Below are 14,634 nucleotides of genomic sequence, written 5' to 3' on the forward strand. Positions count from 1 at the left end.
CCTCCCCTTAGGAGACAATGTCATGAAGTAGCAGATGTCATTCAATGCCTAGGTAATTCTTGATTGGACATAGGTTTTCCCTTTTTTTTCTTTGATTTTTCATCCTAACATCTACGCCTTGTTTAGTAACTTATCCACATTATTTGATTTCTCTAAGATGGCTAATGTCATTAGCAAGATGGCATAGTGATGACTGTCTAAGAAAATTAGGCACATTAAACTGTATACTCGTTCATTCACTCCGTTGATAGATGCCATTCAACTCATTTATAAAACTCAATGCAACAGTCACGTTGATTTGATCTTCCAATTTCTCTGTGAAAAGTGGAGTCAGTATTTTATGAGAACCAGCAAAACTATACATGAGACAGTCTTTTGAATACTTTTCTTGAACTTACTACCTATCCATCTATTATTAGATTATTTAAAATAAAACTTTTATTTATTTATTTACTTTTGTCGGGCCAATTTTACAGTATTTACATTCCTGGGAGGTATTTGTTACTGGGCTGTCCAGAGCCATCAGAAGGGCAAGATCCAGGGTAGAGATCAAAATCAAGGTTGTTATTCAAAGGACCAACCTATGGAAGGATTCTAAAGTGCTCTCATCTCCTCCCCCCTCCATGGTTATCAAGTCAGTGCTGTGAGATGAGTAGGATAAGAACATGCCATGAACATGTGCTCTGATTTATTTATCTATGATATAATGAAAAGCACACTCAGACTGGAACTAATGAAAAGGGTTTGAGTTTCGGCAATGACTAATAGAGTAGCTTGCTCGAGGTCATTTTTATTAGGTGTAGAGATGGCAGTAATATCAAATTTTCCTGAAGTTTAATCCAGTGCTTTTAATACTATATAAAGTATTCTCATTATATGCTCTTCGCTTGCCGTAGATGCATTTCACTTATGCTAATACTACTTAATGCATAATCTAATGAGATAATGTCAAGTTATAGTTTTACATATACTCTTCATTTTTCACTGTAAATACTATATATTCATACATTTATGTCCCTGTAGGGTTTCATGGCTAAAATTATACACAGTGTACTTAATAGACAATTAAGTAATTTTCAATATTATTCTGAACATAAATTTTATCCTAAGGTCTCAATTTCAGAACCTAAACCATTTGTAAAATGTGATGTTGGTGTACCAAATACACACCCATGGCTGGTCATCAATAAATTTCTAAAATGTTCTTTTAGTTGCAACTTCCTGGTTCCTACTCATTACTGTTACTTGCGTTTCTGATAATATGTTCTCTAAGTCAAAGCAAAAATATCATCCTTGCCTCCTAACTTACTGTAACCTGACAGTTTATAACCTGACAGTCGTAAAAGAGAACAATGAAAGTGCCTGCCCTCTGTTGTCTTGTACTGTGTTTGGTTCATCCAGGCTCAGAGTGAAGCTTTCAAAAGAAACCATCTGAAAGGATTGCCAGCTGATGAACAGAGATGGCCTTGGTCCTAGTCTTTAGTCCAAGTTCAGTTTATGTCCTGTCAGGGTCAATTAGCTGGAGAGGTACAGCCTTTTCACTGGAGTTGAATGGAGACATGCCTCCAACGCTGAGACCTGGCTAACCTCTCTTCCCAGCATGCCTGTGTGTCAGACCTGGATCCCACCCTCTTGGCGCCTGAGCAGCCTCTGGAAAGGGGGCCAGCATCTTCACTTTGAGGCTGAGAACCAAGAGAACTGCTTGCTGGGTTGGGAGGCCAGCCAGGACCCTTTGAGCAGGCCAGCTGGCAGCTCTGCTCTGGGACAGAGACCTGGAGTCCTTAGAGAAGGCCCATCACATGGGTACACCAAGAGAGCGAATGCAACGGAGAGATGGAGAGAGATGCAGAAGATATACCAAGTCAAGCAAATAAGCAATCAATGGTTTTACTAAAGGGGTCTGCGTATTTTATATATACTCCTTTCCAGGGAGTCCAGAGGTTTCCAAAGGAAGAGGTACCCCCACTTGATATGAATATTTTAACATATACGTGAACAGTGGGAGTGCTTCCTGTATTTATTTAACAAGTATTTACTGCTCTCTTACGGAGGATGTAATGAACAAACAAAGTATCCCCTCTCCCCTCACAGAGCTTCCAGTCTGGTCAACTGTAAGAAGTTGAGAGAGAATAATCCTACTTTACCTGGGTGACTAAGACGTTCTGAAATCAGTTTGCATTTCTCTTCTCTTGCTATAGCGGGAAGAGGTCGGATTTGCTAATACGAGAAGGGCTGACAATTCCTTAAATATTTGTAAGACATCTTGGTCATCTGGGTTTTTAATAAAGCTGCTGTAAATCCAACTCTAGAACCAATTGATTAGCTCATCAAAGAAATCTAAACTTTTGCAATTTTTCATAGCCTAAGGATTAAAGTGAGAAAAAAATTAAATAAAATTAATTTCAAGGCAACCCTTTTGAATTTCAACTGATTAGGAACAAAGGGTGTCGATTTACTTCTCAAATTACGCTAAGGATAAGTTTACAATTTGGAAAGAAAAAGGTAGCAGGTAGAATGTACCTCTTGCCTATTTTCTCTAACTTTAATGGGATTGGGTAAAATTTATAATATGAGGTTGGCAGGAGAGGAAAATAACTATTTGTCAAAAGTTACTATGCACGAGCCACAATCTCGGCCCTTCATAGGAATTAGTTTATCGATGGCTAAGAAGCCCATGAGACACAGTCAGACAGACCGGGTGGAGGTCCTTGATCTGACAGCCATGAGTCCTTAGATCTTGAGCAAGTCCTTCTGACTTCAGGATCCCCTCCGTACAAAACTGAGTGCACCCAGTGCACAGATCTAGAAATAATGCACAATCTAAAGACTTGAGCACAGTGCCCGCAGAGAGCAAACGCACAGAAAGATAACTTTCCCGGGAACCCCTGCCAGGAAACACCATACTAGAAGGCACTCTTTTTCCAATGTGCTGTGCCATTTCTTGGAGGTGTAGGGGTTTAAATGCAGGAGTCAAGTGGAGCCTGAAGTTTATTAAACCCTTACGATGAAGGTCGCTGGCAATAGAGCAGTTTTGTTTTTAAATGGCAGACTAAGCCATTTTCCCATTGTATGAGCTCATCTCTGAAACATATAATTGATTGTAAGGATGCCTCAATTAGCTGTAATTATTGGGGCTTATGGAGATGTGATGTTCTAGTTAAAAGTATTCCTCAGATTACTGAAATTTAATGCAATGCCTAAATCTTCAATTTTCATATTTTATGGAAATCGTGCATCTCTTCTGCAAAGCTTCTCATTCTAAATAAAATCTTGGCCAGAGGGTGTGATACTGAGGGGTAAGAAAGTGGTAAAATCCTTCTCAGGATTTTTATCCTGAGTCGTCAGTTTGACAATTGTTTTCAGCACTGCAATATTTAAGTAATCGAAAATTTCATATTTTCAGGATAGCCCATGGCTCTAAAAAGATTTCTCATTCAAATCAAAACAAATCAAAACATTTACATGATTTTGTCCTCAAAATCTCTGACTTTAATTGCATTCTCTGGATAAATGTTTTGAGATATCTATAATAATTAAGTATTCCAAATACTGAAGGGTTTATTTTATGAGCACACGCAAATAGCAGTCAGTCAAACTGTCCTTCATTTGTATGAAATGAGATCAGTTGATTCTGAGACTGACCAGGAAAGAAGGTGACAGGCATTGTCAAAAGAGGCTTGTTCTGTCAGTATTTTTACACCAGGAGATAGACTAAAATCGGAATTTTCTGAAAAACCAAAAAATTCTCTTTTAGTCTTACAATTTTCAGGTACTTAAATATATTATCAATAAGCTGTAGTTTTAAATAGTTTTTCTGAATTTGAATAACCCCAGCAAAAGCATGTAGTAAATCGTATCAGCTTACGCAAATCCTTTTGTTTTCCAAAAGGTGTCGAGCAAGTTAGAAAATGAATCTTTATTATCTTTTACTTTACTTTTATTTTATTTAGAACCAGTTATGTTTTCTCTTGAGTTCCTATTTAGGCACTGCTTAGCATTTTTATTTAACTCAAAATATGTAAAAATACTTAAGCGCCCTTCAGGGCCCTCATCTTGCATAATATAGACAATTAAATGTGGCGCGAGTTCTTGGACATCTTCCTGTGGGCTTACAATTGAAGTGAAGTGCAGATGTCCATCTCCTCTAAAACATATCACAAATTTATTGGACCATGACTGCCATTTACTTGTCAATAAATTGTAGTAGAAAGCCAGGTGTAAAGTGATTGGTCTGTCTGATACCCCGAGCATGGGTCACATCTTTGGGTGTCCACCATCACGTGCTCCGGGGTATTTCACTGTAGCGTGAATTACACCCTCGCTGTATTCAGTAGCCTGGTGTTTGGAGATTCTAACAGCTGGGATGCCTTCTCCATGGCGTTTCTGAAAGACGTAATGCTTCAGAGGCTAGTGTGATATGGAGAACACTTGTCATTCCCAACTTACATAGGCACACATTCATCCATCCATCCATTCACTCACTCATTCATGCAAACCTGCCAGCCACTGGGATCAAAGATGAAGGAGACACTCCCCACCTCTAAGGAGCTCACAGAACAGCAGAGGAGATGCAACCAAACGATCTGTAGAAACCATGTGACGGGAGCCTCGCTGAGCTACCACCACGAGTAATGAGTAACATGAGAATGAGACAATTGATTCCACTGCGGAGATTCATACATCTTCACAGAGAATCATGTAGGACCAGAGTGTTGGGTAAGCGGGACTAGACAGGCAGAGGGGGGATGTTACAAACAGTGTGAGCAGTGACATGGAGAAGGGGAGAAGACGACAGCTGTGGGCACCTGCATGGTCCCTTATAGCTAGGGAAAGATGGGGTGACAAACCTGACATGGGGTGTTACAGCCTGATGTTGAATGGCGTAGAGTGTCCTTTGGCTTTTGGTCTGTATTCAGTGGGCCATGGGCAACTTTGCCTGACTTGAAAATTAAAAATATTGAAACCTTCCTTTGGTGAAAGAAATAAATAAAAAGGGAAAGTTGTTTATTTTCTTCAAGAGAAGGTGTATTTACGGAAGCATTGCTTGTACAATGATAATTAAACAACTTTAACATCTGTCCTGAATGTTAGAGAAAGGCTGCCAAGGCGCGTCTGACGTTTAAGAGGCTTAGCCTCTAAAATGGCTGTTTTCCCACCCAAACCCTGGAGCAATCCTCCTTTCTGTCTCATATCTCTCCATTGAGTGCAACTTTTCCTTCCGATCAGTTGTCCTGTGACCCTGAATGAATTTCTGTCTCAGTCCTACAGCTCCCGATATATTTCCATCCTGGCTGACCAATGTGGGGCTCTCTCTTTGGGCTCATGGGATTTCTCCCTCTTTCTTTACTTCCTTCTTTCTTCTCCTTTGCTGTCAGTCACCTTATATAAAATGTAAATATGGAACTTTTACACCACAAAACAAAGGCATATTGTATGCAGCATACTGTAATTTACCTATCGTGTAAATTACGGACAGGAGCATACAAGTTGGTTGAGTCAGTGCTGCACTTTCATTACATAATCAGGCCAATGTGAATCGACAAGCCAATGAATGGGCAGCCCTTACCTCATTCAATCAGTTAAATCACCGCCATATCCGTCCGTGCGCTGACAGGCCAGGCAACAACGGCCTGCTACTCTGAGATAAATCACCGTTCCGTGAACAGACTATTACAATCAGCTCATGATCTAATGGGAGCCAGGTATCCTTTTAATTGCCTACAACACGTTCATCCTTTTGACGTTAAGAAGAAATTTAACTGCAATTTACTGACTTTTGCTGCTGTTTTTAACAGAGAGAAAAAGGATGGAAAGCCTTTTTAAAGCCTCGTTAAGTTTCCATTCTTAGTTATAAGAGCTCCGTAGATGGACACCTGTTTCACGCAGGACCCAAAAAGCTTTAGGGGCCACGGTAATGGCTGGTCTTTTTCAGTGGCAAAAGGTAAGAGAAAGCGGAAGGCCAGTGGGTGGAACTTGAGAGTCTTTAATTCGAGACAGAGTGAGTCAGCGTTCCTTTTGTAGAGTGGCCGGCTTCGGACGGAGTTATGGCATGCTGTGTGCCTTTCATTACAAAGTGTGTGATGCTCACAGCTGGCGGATGAGCTCACAAAGAGGAAGGACACCCCTCCCCACACTGCTCAGCCTGTGCTGTCTGAGCGGCTACACAGTCATGGCATACTGCCGCTGGAATCGCAAGTGTACAAAGCTGATGCAAACGGGCTTGCTGCATTAACATGTGCGAACACCAAGGGTGGTATCCACCCCAACAATGAAAATCCGTTTTTGTTACAGACACTGGCCGCTTTATGTTAGAGCTGATACTAGAAGGAAAAACCCAACAACAGGCGCAACGGATTAGGTTTTTAGGTGACAAGGGGTGTGAGACTTGAAGCCCTGCTTTCTTCTCTGAGTGAGAATGCAGAAAGAAGATGAGGAAAGAGGTAAGAAGAAAACCCATGTGAGGAGAGAAATCTAGAACTGGAAGAGCAAGTGCAAGTTTACAGAAGTTTTCACCCAACAAGAGGACTCTAGATAAAATGGAATTCGGCCTAAGGTAGTTAGTTCCAAGAGCACGTTGGGAGGATGACTGATTCCCAAGGCAGCTTCACCCACCAGACAGGTGACTTCAAAATCACTAGGGCAGAGGTGCCTAACGCTCCAGAACATAAATCAACACCGCTTCCTTCACTGAGAACATTTTGCTGTGAAAAACATGTTGCCAGACAAAACAGTGTGCTGTGTGGTGAGGTGTTTTGCATTGAGGCTCAGACGTTCTCTCCCAGCAGCTGGCGACAAGCCCTTGGCTGGCCAGCAGCCAGTCTGCATCCGAGGGCCACACTTGAGGTACCACTGCCTCAGACAGCAGCTGGTTCAACGGCCCACCTCACTGGGAGGAAATGAAGGGGTGTGCTCGAGGACACAGCGAGCTAGTGGCACGGCAAGGACTTCTCTCCTTTCTGCCAGTTCAGTGGACTATCTGCCATACCATGATGTGCCATTTAGGAAAAGCAAGTGGAAAATGTTTCTGCTGGAATGAAATTAGCGAGTGCAGTCAAGCACATCCGTGTCACTACTTGTGTCGAGACAGCACTGAGGACCAATCAGGATTCAAAGAATAAAAACAAGACACAACCACAGCCCTCTCTGTGGATACAGAAGGTGCTGTCAAATTATCCAAGATGTAGCTACAAATGTTGGATTTTAAAAAAGGGCCTTTAATGTAATTTCGCAAAACAAAAGTTTTATAAAACGTTAGTGTCTTGGCATCATAACACAACGTGAGTGAAGCACTCACCCCCATGGGAAAAGTGCCAAGAATACAAGTGTTTACTTGGTTTACCTTCCAGGTGACCCTGATGCTCTGAGATGATATGGGCTCCAGGTGAACTTCTTGAGGTGGGCCATCAGGAGCTGTAGAGATCAAAACCCACAGGCTGGTTAGAAATGGTTCCAGAGTGGAATGAAACCTATACAACAATGCACAGGTCAGGAAGACAGGCCACAGCAGCACAGAGAAGCATGTTTTCAGCTTTAGTGGGCAGGTCAATGTGGCAGAGTCATTGTGTACAAAATTGACCCCGCGCTTACTAGCCCCCGGGAGAAATGAATCTTCAGGACTTGTCCTTGTATTCTTTCTCAACATGTCTTTGACAATTTGATTAATAAACCTTGAGTTTGAGCAAGTTAACAGGTAAAATAGGAAGTTTTAAAACAACATTCATTTATAAAACACCATGGGGGCTGTTGAAGACCCTTCTCTTTCCCTTGGAAGTGTCTTTAGTGACATGACGTTGGGGTCACTTAGGTTGCTCAGACGTATTGGGGGAAAAAACTAAGGCTTCTTCTGCCTTTGAGTCTCTTTGATCTCTTTAGCTCTCCACACTTTCCAATTAAAAACTCTCATTAATGAGGGGCTGTAGCCACAGATGGCAGAAACAAAGTTGAAGAGTACCACAACGCGTGCAGCTCACACCAACCTATTTCCAAGCGTTGTACAGATGCCAATTCCATTCCAGGTACAGTCAATTAATGGGTATTACACATGTGCTACGTACTAAGTACTTCGCATAGGACTGAGAGAAAGCCTCTTTGTCCACCGAGAGTTCATAATCTAACCAGAACAGTCGAACGCATGCACTGAGATGAAGACAACGATACAACGTAGCATATGCTCAAATATCTTCTGAGAAGTTGGAGCAAATGGTAACCCAGGGGTCAGAGGGAGAGACCCCTGTGGGTGACAACATGTGGTTGGGTTGACAATTTTGCAGTTACTGCTGAGCTGCAAATGGGACATTTCTGTGAATGAGCAGATGCCAATTTGCAGAAGGGTGATAAAGAAAGAAAGGAAAGCAGAAGAATATGACCCAATTTGATGAGTTTGGAAGTGAAAGTAAGGGCATAGATAGAGGTCAAGTGAGGGGAGAGGCAAGGCCAAGGGACACATGTTTTCCTCTTTTTGGGGAAGAAGGTTTGAGTAAATATCACGATGTAGCTAAATTGATGGGCGTTTCAATCTTTCTGCCCAAGTTTGGATTCCAGCTCTAGCCCTTAGAAGCTGTGTGTTTTTTTGCAGGTTACTTAATTTCTCCATGCCTCAGTCTCCTTCTTTATATAAAGGGGCAATAAAATTTACCTCACAGAGTTGTCATGAAAATAATGTACTTAGTAAATATATGCAATAATAAGAAATATTATTATTATCATTGGGCGTTTTGTGCATATGCGGTAAAGGAAGGAATTCAAATAGTAAGAAGAGAAGGTACATTTGAAGGAACAATGTTTGAGCAGAGACACAGAGGATAGAAGCAGGGGGAGGTGACGGAGTGAGTGGGTCCCATATGAGCAAACGCCTCCGGGATGGGAGGATGGAGGAAACAATGGGGAGGCTTTGGGTAGATGTGCTGGTCGCAAATAATGAGAGGCAAACCCAGGAAACCAGAATTGGGGGTGAAGGAGAGCGTCATGGGCTTGAGGAACACAACAAAGCCTGGGGAAATTGCAGTGGCTTCTGGAAAAGTGTGCTCTGCACATGAAAGCACTGACCACAGGCGGGGGTGTGAAGCAGATGAAGATAACGTGGAGAGAAGATGATGACATGGAGAGATGCCAGCGTGCTGGGTCGTGGGCCTTGATGAGACCACTGACATGGTGCAGCACAGAATGTTGCTGGGTGGATTTGGGTTAAGCAGAGACAATGGGAAGGAAGAAATGGATGCTGGGTACTACTTGAGGAGTGAAATAGGACCAGACGGCTGCTCCCATACATCAGGAAGAAATGAGGGAAGCGATGCCAGAGGTCGAGGCTGGTAGGACTGGGAGAGAATGGTAACCTAAGAATGCCAAGAAAGGAAGCTGATTTTTCAGAAAAGACGAGTCATTATATTTTAGATATTTGAAGGGAAATGGTGACATTGCAGCATCTGCTAGGCAGCTGAAAATGTTTAGAAGAACTGGGGAGAGACAGGAGGAATCAGGACTGTAGACTGCTTCCTTCTCCACGCCCCTCATTCACAGTCTTGCTGGTGCCAACCCTGAAATTTATTCTCAATGTCTCCTGTCCTCTGCCTTCTCTGCCACTGTCCTCACCACCAGGCTCTCAAAGCCTCTCACCCTGACAGCCCACTCCAGCCCAGCATCTATGCCTGGCGCCAGTTTCTATTTAGTTCTTAAACATTAATTCTGGTCTTCATTTTGCTCCTTTTAAAGCACACATGGACTCAGAGCACCCTTCCAGCTTCTCACCCTTCACACTAACTTCCCACTGTTTGTGTCCTGCCTTCTTCTCCATGCTTCTGTTCTGCAACCCCCCACCACCCAATGTGTCTCAGGCCCCAGCCACATCCAACATCTCAGTGGAACCTAAACACACCAGCCCTTGGGCAGATTGGAGCCCATCTTTTCCCTCCAGCAGAGTTCCCTGCCTGTGCCTGTGAGCCCCCACTTCGGCTTAGAGACCTGCCATATCAGTGTTGGGCATATGTTTGTATAGCAGTCTTTGCACCAGTCCTTCTCTCTTTCCCCAACAGACTATAAGTTGCACCTCTCTCTCCCCAGCAGGTCATGGGGACTGTTGGTTTTCTGGGGGTGCTGCAGCCTCTTGGATTTATTGGTACTCCAAGTCTGCGGTAGCATTGAACAGCAACTGAGGGAGAGGCTGGCTCATTGTGATAACTTGCTGGAGCTCTGCACCTGATTTTTAATCAAGCCCTTTGTGCAGGAATCTTTTGATATCAGATCCAATGAAAACACGTGGAACAGATTTCTCTCCCCACTGAAAATTCTGTGGTCAGTGAGAAGCGTGCAGTTCATCCATAAAGATTCTTCCTGAGAGCCAGCCCTGATGGCCTAGTGGTTAAAGTTTGGCACTCACTGCTTTGGTGGCCCGGGTTCATTTTCTGGTCCTGGAACCACACCACTCATCTGTCAGTTGCCATGCTGTGGTGGCGGCTCACATAGAAGAACTAGAATGACTTACAGACTTACAACGAGGATATACAACCAGGTACTGGGGCTTTGGGGAGGGGGAAAAAAAAAAAGAGGAAGATTGGCAACAGATGTTAGCTCAGGGTGAATCTTTCCCTGCAAAAAAAAAAAAAAAAAGGAATAAAAAAAGTCCTTGAAAACACGATTTTGAGGTCTGACAGTTATGCTGATGCTTATTTTAATTTAGTTGTGTTAAGTCAAATTGAAGAAGGAGCCTGTTTATTAGGAATTGGAGGCAACGTTAGGGCACCACCTCATGCTGCATCCTTTGGGCACGTCTGGGCTGTGGCCTTTGATGTGGCCTTCTCAGAAGTATGGCAGGCCAAAAATAGTCGCAGTCTTCATATTCGTATGGAGATGTATTCGTAATTAAAACCAAGATATTAGGATAGTGTTTACAAAAATGCTCTTTATTCTATCAGAAAACAAAGTAAAAAATGCAGTCATGAATTGGGGACAATTTCTTCTTCTATTCTGGTCTAATATTTTATGAAGGCCCCCGGTGAAATTCGCAGGGGTGGGGGGCAGTCCCTGTCTCCAGGACAGACCTGACCTTTAAGAACACAACACCTTTTCTGCTTAGCCTATTACTACTTCAATGGTTTGTCAGTGATTCATTTATCGGTCTGCCTGTCCTCAGAAGCAAATGCATTCCGACCTCTCCTCTCTTAAAAATAAAATGATAGAGGGGCTTGCCCCGTGGCCGAGTGGTTAAATTCGCACGCTCCGCTGCAGGCGGCCCACTGTTTCATCGGTTCGAATCCTGGGCACGGACATGGCACTGCTCATCAAGCCACGCTGAGGCAGCGTCCTGCATGCCACAACTAGGATGACCCACAACGAAGAATATACAACTGTGTACCGGGGGGCTTTGGGGAGAAAAAGGAAAATAAAATAAAATAAAATAAAATAAAATAAAATAAAATAAAATGATAGAAACAATATTCAAGACAGCCACCGAAAGAATATAATCTGTATACACACATCAGAGCTGTGCCCAGCATAATTAGGGGGACTTTTTGTTTCTTTGGGCACTGGATTTTCTACTCTAGGTTTCCAAAACATTGTAAGAAAAACTTTAAAAAAACGATATAAAAAGTATTAGTCTGCTTTCAGAATTTTAGTGCTTTCCTTACAGCTCCTGAGCTGTAATTTTTTCATCAGTCCTCATCTCAGTCCAAAAAGATAATTTCTGTAAAACTACAATCCAAGGCAGACTGAATTCCCAATGCTGAAAGTGTTGAAGATCAACCATTAGGTACCCATTTATTTAACTAAATTTGAAAATTGTGTTGACATTTAAGAATTTATTTACATGCTCTTGAATGGAAGCTGTACTACATATTGAAAGCATAGTTTCTTCTTTTCCTTTTTTAATCAGAATATTTAGAGAGGGTTAAAGGTAAGAATTAACAATGAATGTGATTTTCTAAGATAAATAATCTCTGCAATTCCAGCAAAGCCAAAATTGTTCGATATGTAAAATAGTAATAAGTGAAGACTATAGTTACAGTTCCTAATGCTTTTTTCTAGGCAAGGCAACTTTTTTTTTTTAAAGATTGGCACCTGCGCTAACATCTGTTGTCAATCTTTTTCTTTTTTCTTCTCCTCAAAGTCCCCTAGTACATAGTTGTATATTCTAGTCGTGAGTGCCTCTGGTTGCCATGTGGGACGCCACCTCAGCATGGCCTGATGAGTGGTGCCATGTCTGCATCCAGGATCTGAACCCTGGGCCGCCGAAGCAGAGAGTGTAAACTTAACCACTTGGCCATGGGGCCGGCCCCCTAGGCAAGGCAACTTTGACTAATGCTGTTTGGCTCAAACTACAGTGATGCCAGACCCTTCCTAATTGCCAAACCCACAGCTCTGCTCTTGTTTCTCGTCCCGGTCACCCAGGGCTGGCTCTACATCCCTTCCTCCTGGGCTGGCTCCTCTCCTGCTGCCTGTTTCCCTGACAGCTCCTTTGTTGCTCTCAACGGATGGTCCTCTCTCTCGCTTCCGATCAGTGAACACCAAGACTCGAGTCTCGGCATTCCCCTTTGCTCAGAGAATATTCTCTCCTCCATAGATCAATCTCCTGGCTTCACCCAGAGTCTTGGACTTAATCCCTTATAGAGCCAGGCTGAACCACCCCAGTGGGGATCACTCCCAAATTTCTATCTCTGGTTTCCTTATTCCTCAGTATTCTTTACCGAGGGCCTGCTGCGTTCCAGGTGCTAAACTAGGCAAGAACTGGGGTACAAAAACAGGTAAAAAATAGACTGAGGGGCAACTGCATGGTTCCACAACCACATGTTCATGCCCGGTAGACGCAGCATGGGTGAGAGGAACGTTCTTTGCTGGAAAAGGAGACCAAGACGGTGTTCAGTAAAAATCAGAACCAAACCAAGAACAGTTGATGCCTAGATGGGGAAAGCTGAATTTATTTAATAGCCATTTTGTCAAATAAATAGCTTATTCATTAAACTATTTATTTAGCATCTATTATGTGTCAAACACTAAGTGTCTGGGATACTGCAGCAAGCAAGACAGACAACTATTCCTGCCTTGTGGGAGGGACCAAGAATAGATCATAAAATAAATAACTCAGTAAATTATATGGTGCGTTGATGGTGATAGAAGCTATTTTTGAAAAGCAGAGTGTTAAGGGAGGGAGATGACCAAGCATGCCAGAGCAGGCAGTGGGTTAAACTTTAAACAGAGGGTCAGGGTGGGACTCATGGAGATGATGATATCTAAGCAGATTTCAAAGGGTTTGGGAGGAAGGGGAAGAACATTCCAAACCATTTCAGAACAATTCCAGAACATTCCAAGATAGCTGGCTTGAGTATACTGGACATGAATGAGGAACTGCAAGGAGACCAGTGATTTATGTAGGTTTAATTTTCAAAGTCTCTAAATGGAAGCTGGAGAAAAACAAGTACGAGAGCAGATTGCTAGAGGCTCACGGGTAGGGCACACCTGGTTCTTCTCGGCAGGCAGACCCTGTGCATTTGACTCTGTCCTTGAAGAACACAATTGATGCCACACCGGGCCCTCTTGTGCACCACTATTCACATGTCTATTGTTACATGTTGATGCCTTTTATTCTCTATCCCCCATGATATCCTCCCCCCTCAGCCTCCAGCTCAGCACACAGGAAACTCTTCTTCTAGATCAAAGCTGTTACTCTGGATGTGATGAAAGATGATGCAAGGACCATTAACTCAGTGCCGGGTCCAGTGGAGCTCCAACGACTCCATGTGGTGACCCTTCCATAATCCTGACCTTCCATTCTCTGATACGTCTATGAAAATCCAGTAGTTTTTCAGGGAGCTCCCACGTAATTGAACTTCCCCATTCTATGGACAGATTCATAATGACAATGATGAAGGGATCAGCCACCCCAAACTTGGTCACAGGCACTAAATGACACATGACCTTCAGGGTACAGCTGTTAATGGAGAACTTGGTCTTGGGTGAGGGTCAGCTGTGGACGTGACGTGCTGACTGGTATCAAGGAAACCTGGCAAGTCAACGCACTTCTGTTCCATTAGGAGCTGATCTGGTTAACTCTTGACAGTGTCTCCACTTACTCTCTTGACTTCTCCTCTTTGAGGGGTGAAGGGTTGCTAAGGGGAGTCCGGAAAAGTGTGTTAAAAACTGTGATCTCTGCTTCGTGGGTTCCTGAGGTCAAGTGTATTAAAGTAAATGATAATGCATTTGAGCACTTTCACATGAAAATAAACTCAGTGTTGTGGAGTTGGAACGATGTTATTTTCCAGCATGAGGCAGAAAGGCTATGTAAATGGTAGCAATTCCTTCCTCACTAAGCTTTGCAATGGATGATACAACAGGAATCCAAAACCCAAATTCCCACCATGGCAAGACCTAAATTAGGCATCTGTAAACTTTTTCTATAAAGGGCCAAATAAGAAATATTTAGGCTTTGAGGGCCACATGAAATCTCTGTTACATATTCTTCTTTTTAAAATGCAAAACCTATTCTTAGCTTGAAGGTTATAAGTGGGATTTGGTCCATGGGCTGTAAGTTGCCGACCTCTTAAAGGAAAGAAGGGTGGCATGACGGTTAATTGGGGCTGCATGGCCAGCCTAAAGGGGAACCACTGTATATGTTCCAGCTCTTTGTTGCCAAGGAGGCACTCAAAA

At 42.9% G+C, this 14,634-nt stretch overlaps 1 protein-coding gene across 4 annotated transcripts in view; it reads right to left on the minus strand.

Moving 5' to 3' along the window:
* Positions 1-14,634, minus strand: part of DSCAM (DS cell adhesion molecule) — a 687,554-nt gene that overhangs the window by 113,024 nt on the left and 559,896 nt on the right. For all 4 annotated transcript variants that reach the window (XR_011495418.1, XR_011495417.1, XM_014839281.3 and 1 more), the window contains exon 16: positions 7,340-7,410. Coding sequence is in view for 2 of the 4 variants with exons in the window: in XM_014839281.3 (XP_014694767.2) it covers positions 7,340-7,410 (71 nt within the window). In the remaining 2 variants the exon portion in view is untranslated. The remainder of the gene's footprint in view (positions 1-7,339; positions 7,411-14,634) is intronic.

The sequence above is a fragment of the Equus asinus genome, chromosome 18 (assembly GCF_041296235.1).
Source record: "Equus asinus isolate D_3611 breed Donkey chromosome 18, EquAss-T2T_v2, whole genome shotgun sequence".
Lineage (NCBI taxonomy): Eukaryota > Metazoa > Chordata > Mammalia > Perissodactyla > Equidae > Equus > Equus asinus.